Source organism: Camelina sativa, chromosome 8 (genome assembly GCF_000633955.1).
Source record: "Camelina sativa cultivar DH55 chromosome 8, Cs, whole genome shotgun sequence".
Taxonomy (NCBI): Eukaryota; Viridiplantae; Streptophyta; class Magnoliopsida; order Brassicales; family Brassicaceae; genus Camelina; species Camelina sativa.
The window spans coordinates 3372761-3377856 of NC_025692.1; the positions used below are offsets into that span (position 1 = coordinate 3372761).

The 5096-nt window shown below is 31.3% G+C and overlaps 3 protein-coding genes across 3 annotated transcripts in view; 1 reads left to right on the plus strand and 2 right to left on the minus strand.

The window, feature by feature from the left end:
• Positions 1 to 190, plus strand: part of LOC104709168 (putative nuclease HARBI1) — a 4331-nt gene extending 4141 nt beyond the window's left edge. Inside the window, exon 3 of the mRNA XM_019228651.1 lies at positions 135 to 190. Within this exon, the coding sequence (XP_019084196.1) occupies positions 135 to 190 (56 nt within the window). The remainder of the gene's footprint in view (positions 1 to 134) is intronic.
• LOC104705938 (CRIB domain-containing protein RIC4-like) lies at positions 153 to 1311 on the minus strand. The gene is made up of 3 exons (XM_010422041.2): positions 1109 to 1311; positions 863 to 994; positions 153 to 600 (listed from the first exon to the last, which is right to left on the minus strand). The coding sequence occupies exons 1-3, from the start codon at positions 1224 to 1226 to the stop codon at positions 350 to 352; spliced, it is 501 nt and encodes a 166-aa protein (XP_010420343.1). The 5' UTR covers positions 1227 to 1311; the 3' UTR covers positions 153 to 349.
• LOC104709169 (receptor-like kinase LIP1) overlaps positions 3597 to 5096 on the minus strand; it is a 6143-nt gene continuing 4643 nt past the window's right edge. Inside the window, exons 5-6 of the mRNA XM_019229205.1 lie at positions 4900 to 5090; positions 3597 to 4814 (exon numbers count right to left, since the gene is read on the minus strand). Coding sequence (XP_019084750.1) covers positions 3798 to 4814; positions 4900 to 5090 — 1208 coding nt within the window. The 3' untranslated portion in view covers positions 3597 to 3797. The remainder of the gene's footprint in view (positions 4815 to 4899; positions 5091 to 5096) is intronic.

The following is a 5096-nucleotide window of genomic DNA, read 5'->3' on the forward strand; positions in this document are numbered from 1 at the left end:
TCGATTTTGATAATTCGTGTTACCAGTCAGAGCCTCTATTTTGACTAAAAGAGTCGGTTTTTAGAAATCATCAACTTTTGTTTTTACGTAACGTCGAAGATTCTTCGTTAATCATTGGTTTTTTTTGGAATTAGGATTCAACTGTTTCCACAAGTACTTAAATTGGCTTAAGGCTATAATAAGTTTATAAACATACAAAATATTTACATAACGATGCATATTCATACATTATATATTTTCATAGATCAAACTCACACCATATGAAAATATGTCTAGAGAGAGATTCGTAAAACAAAGCATAAAATATATAAATTTTTAAATAGAGAGAGTTATGGAGTGATTGAGTGAATTATAAAGTTGGATGAAGCTCATGATGACGACGATGATGATGATGAGGATGATTAACATCTTGTTTTGTTGAACCGGCGGCTGCAAGCAACTCCTGTGGTATGATCAGATCTTCCCATCCTTTACCTGGACCTGTAACTGCGGTTAATCCGCTTTCCCAACCGATGTGCGATACATGTTTTACGTTTGTTGGAACTCCTATCTCCATTCCTGATGTCTCCAATTCTTCCTTCTCTTCTTCTTCTTTGTCAGCTAAATTATTTTTTTGATGAAAAAAATGAATACTACACATTAGTTCTTAGATTTTGGCTAGCTATCATCATCTCATTTTGTTTTCGTTTCGTATATTTTACTCAACTATTATTTATATTATACGTACTTAAATTTAAATCATCTAGCTACTTGTACTTTGCACTAACATGTGTAAGTGTTAATTTTGCAGTACGTGTCTTTTCAATGTATTGTTTCGTTAAATATATCGACAAATAAAAATAGTAGCTAGACAATAGATTACCAAAGAGTTGAGAAATGGTTTTGAAGCTCTTGAAAAGCCGGTTAATACCGGTAGAAATCTCCGGTTTAGAAACTGCGAGGAACTTGAATACATTCTTCATGTGGTCTTCCTCCTCTTGATCGCGACGAATCTCTTTGAAATACACATCACATAGATCACAAAGAAGATACATGAGATATCAATACAATCTCCACACATATATAGAAGCTATATATACACAATATATATAAAGAGATATAGGGGAACCTTGAGGAGAACGATGATGATGAGGCTTAGAGAGAGGAGATAAAACGGCAACACTAGAATCGGAGATACATCCGACGGAGAAAGGAAGCACCACAAGTCTCTCCATTCTATCTCTCATTTTCTACCAAGCCTTTCCTTTTAAAATACTTATATTTATATATAAGAGCATCTGTGTCTACTGTATATACACGATGAAATGACAACCCACCAAATGTTTAAATGTTATTTTGTTGTTGTTATGTTTGTAATCTTTGTTAGAATAGAATTTGTTAGTGGTCGTGTTATGTGTTTTTCTGACTTTGTTGTGAAGTTACAATGATGTTTACGTGTGTATATGAAGTTGCGGTAGAATCGAAAGTGATAGCTTTAAACTTTTATTTTATTTTATTTCTTTGTGCTCAACTACTGTTTGGTAGATTGTTTTCTTTGGTGACGTATAATCTGAACTATATATACTTGATATTTTAAAAACATATATGTATCGCTAATTCGGAATGGTAGTGTCTCGTCACAGTGACAATGGCTTAGATTTCGTTTGTTACCAAAAATTTTGTGATATTTTAATTTCTATTTCTTACACTTAAGTTAAACGAATGCATGTACTTTCATATGGTCTAAAAAAATAAAAAAATTTCTAGTAGAGCAATCGAAAATCTGTATCAAGATTTGTGCTAATCAATATTTTGCAAATAACGACACATATCACGGTTTACTTTACACGTTGCCATTTAACGTTTTTCAACGCAAAAGCCAAAGTTTAATTCTAGTTTGCGTTTTTGTTTTGATATATTGAGAATAGTTTAATCTAGATGCATGGAGTGCATATATAATGAATACTCAAGGACTCTATAATGTATGTATAATGATGGCTTAAATGATTAAAATGTACATTAGTTGTTACATCCGCTTGGAATCAAAGCAATCTATTATTATTATTTTTGATCTTATTATTTTGCAAAATATAATCATCAATGGATATGAATGCCAAGGCCTGCTCTTCTTTTTTTTTTTTTTTTGTTCCTCTATATACTTTTCGTCGTATTAAACAAAACAATTTGATAATGTTATTAATTGACTATTTATCATGAAAAAACTACATATACAGATGTACTGTAGTTGTAAATTATATGGAAAAAAACTTTTTTCTTGTAGTTCTAAGCGCATATGCTCATGTAAATATCAAACAAAACAAACTAAAAACCCAAAATGCAAAATCTAATTGAAAACAGCTTCAGAGAACTCTTAAATGAGTTTATTGTTATGAATGTTTAAGGTTTGGATTATTTTCTTCTGTAGAACATTAACAGTCAAATATTGAGTTTTGAGAAATTACATCTCCTATATATTAATAAAGAAGCATTTTTGAAAAAATGCTAATGTATCGTCGCCAGAGAATTCGAAGTACATTTTACCAAATAACTCTCATTAATTATACTAATTACATCTATGCCACTATAGATTTAAATCAAAATTCATTACATAAATTAAAACTATTTGTAGCTATTTAATTTGAAACTATATTACTATTTTTGAAAAAACAACAAATTATTTTTTAATTGATAATTATTCATATTTTATTAAAATAAAGTCCATACAAATGTCTCCATCACGTTAAAAAAATTTTCTACATTCAAATATTTCACGAATGAAATGTATTTTTACACAAAATAGTCACAAATTTGAATAACTATAAAAATTAGTTACATATTTTGTTTTATACAAACGAATCTTAGATTTCAAATACTAAATTTTACTCATAATAATTTTATTTGAATCGATTTATCCGCGCTATGTGAGGGTTGTTTACCTAGTATATATTATAGAGGGAGAGAACCAAAATAAACTCTACAAGCGTGCAACTAGTCATCACAATAGTTGACATTCTCAAGTGGTTCACAATTTTGTTTTCTTACGTACGACCATAATAACAATAAGCAAATCTAGTAATGTACTTCAAATGTTCCTACATTTATTTATATTTCATTTACGACATAACATATCTATCAGGTTGCAATTCTAGAGAAAGTTATTTGTTTTATGATTTTAATGGATTTGGAAATCCAAACATAGTTCATTTATTGAATTATTGATTTTAAAATACTTCTCAAAATTATGTGTTATTGATTATATGATTTATAAATATTTGTTAAAATCTCATGTTATTTATTTAATGATTTGTTTTTGAATTTCAAAATCTATATTATGTTATATTATGTTTTAAATGGATTTGAAAGTGAAAAATAGAAAATTCAAATCCAAGGATAAAACTTATTATTTCAAAATCCATTGTTTTGATTTTCATAATTTACAATTTTTTATATGGATTTAAATCATTCATCCAATTTAGAAACAAATAGTACTATACAAGTTGAGGACTATATTTATTTTAAACTTGTAATATTTCTTAGCTAATTAACTTATTGAAGCTTAACGAAAACGTAATGTTGGAACACATGGTTAGATAACACACTGTAAACATTTTCTTCCTAATATATATAGTATTAAAGGTATATACATAATTTTTGTGTTTATGTTTCATATTTCACAAAAGATATTGTGGACATATGTATATTAGATTTATATGACAATTGTGTTGTTTCAAAACGAAAAGTTGTTTTCTTGTTGCAAATGTGTTCAAAGATGGCTTTCTTGATCATCAACTTCTGAGAAATAAACTCTTTGAAAAGATTTAATCATTATCAGAAGAAATGTGTTCCTCTTCCTCTGCTTCGATCTGATGCAAAGACGATCCACCACTTTCCTCATCTGAATAAACACTTTGGTCTTCAGATTTTGAGCTATGAATGTGCTCAAGCCGAGTTTCATGTTTCTCTTCCTCTTCTTCCTCATCATCATCATCATGAGCAAGGCTATTCATTCGCATGCTTGTGTTCCTCGACGAATCATTATGAGCAAGAATATTGATTCGCATGCTTGTGTTCCTCGACGTATCATCGTGAGCAAGGCTATTGATTCGCATGCTTGTGTTCCTAGACGAATCAGCATGATCTTTATCACTGTCATGCCACGAAAACGTGCTTTCTTCGTTTGATTTAGAGCTGCTTTTACTGCTTGGCCTCTCGTTATCTTCTTCTTCAGAGCTGTAACTATAATTTATCTTCAAGCTCTGCGCAGTTGCGTTTGTTTCATGAATAGATCTTCTCTGATCACTTTCAGAGTCAGAGACGGAACTGCTAGAGTCTCTAGGTTTCTCTAACTGAGAATGTTCCTTTTCTTGACCCTTTTCAGAGTTTGAATCAGACTCATCATCTGAATGTGCCGTTGTTTCTTCCTTCTCTTGTTTTTTCATACTTCTTATTGATTCTTTTTCTTTTTCTTTTTCTTTTTCTTCTTCTTCTTCATCTTCTGATTCTGATGAAGAGCTGGAGTTGTCGTCTTCCTCTTTTCGAGGAAGAGAAAAAGGAGTTACAGAACAAGAACCGTGTCTACTTAAAGCAATGGACATACTTTTGTCCCTGAAGGATGACATTGGAATTGTGGTTGGAATACCATCTTCTGTAGACATTGAAAGGAAGCTAAGAGCAACCGTTACATCGCTTATCAAAGGACGAGCAGTTGGTTCCTCTTGTAGACACATTGATGTTATTGCCACTGCTTGATTTAACCCTCTCTCTGAAAAATTCTTTTTCATGAGGGGATCAGCCATATCCGGGTACCTTTTTGGGTCTCTAAATATCGGTTGTGCCTGCAACAAAAGCCAAAATTATATCATCAAAAAGAGGAACATTCAAGCAACACAATTCCAAAATGTGGGGTTTAATGAGTTTTACCCAAGCAACTAGATTTTGTTCATCATTAGGCTTAGTGGTGTCAATAGCTCTTCTACCGGTGATGAGTTCAAGCAACACAACTCCAAAGCTATAAACGTCTGATTTGACAGTGAGATCTTCCCCTCGAGTGTACTCAGGAGCAGAATAACCATAAGTGTCCATAACCCGGGAAGAAAGAAACAAGCTGTCACCTGTCC

Coding starts and splice junctions, on each gene's coding strand:
- LOC104705938 (XM_010422041.2), bottom strand. CDS start 1,226: ATGAGAGATAGAATGGAGAGACTTGTGGTGCTTCCTTTCTCCGTCGGA. Junction 995..1,108: donor TCATCATCGTTCTCCTCAAG/GTTCCCCTATAT, acceptor TGTATTTCAAAG/AGATTCGTCGCGATCAAGAG. Junction 601..862: donor AACCATTTCTCAACTCTTTG/GTAATCTATTGT, acceptor AAAATAATTTAG/CTGACAAAGAAGAAGAAGAG.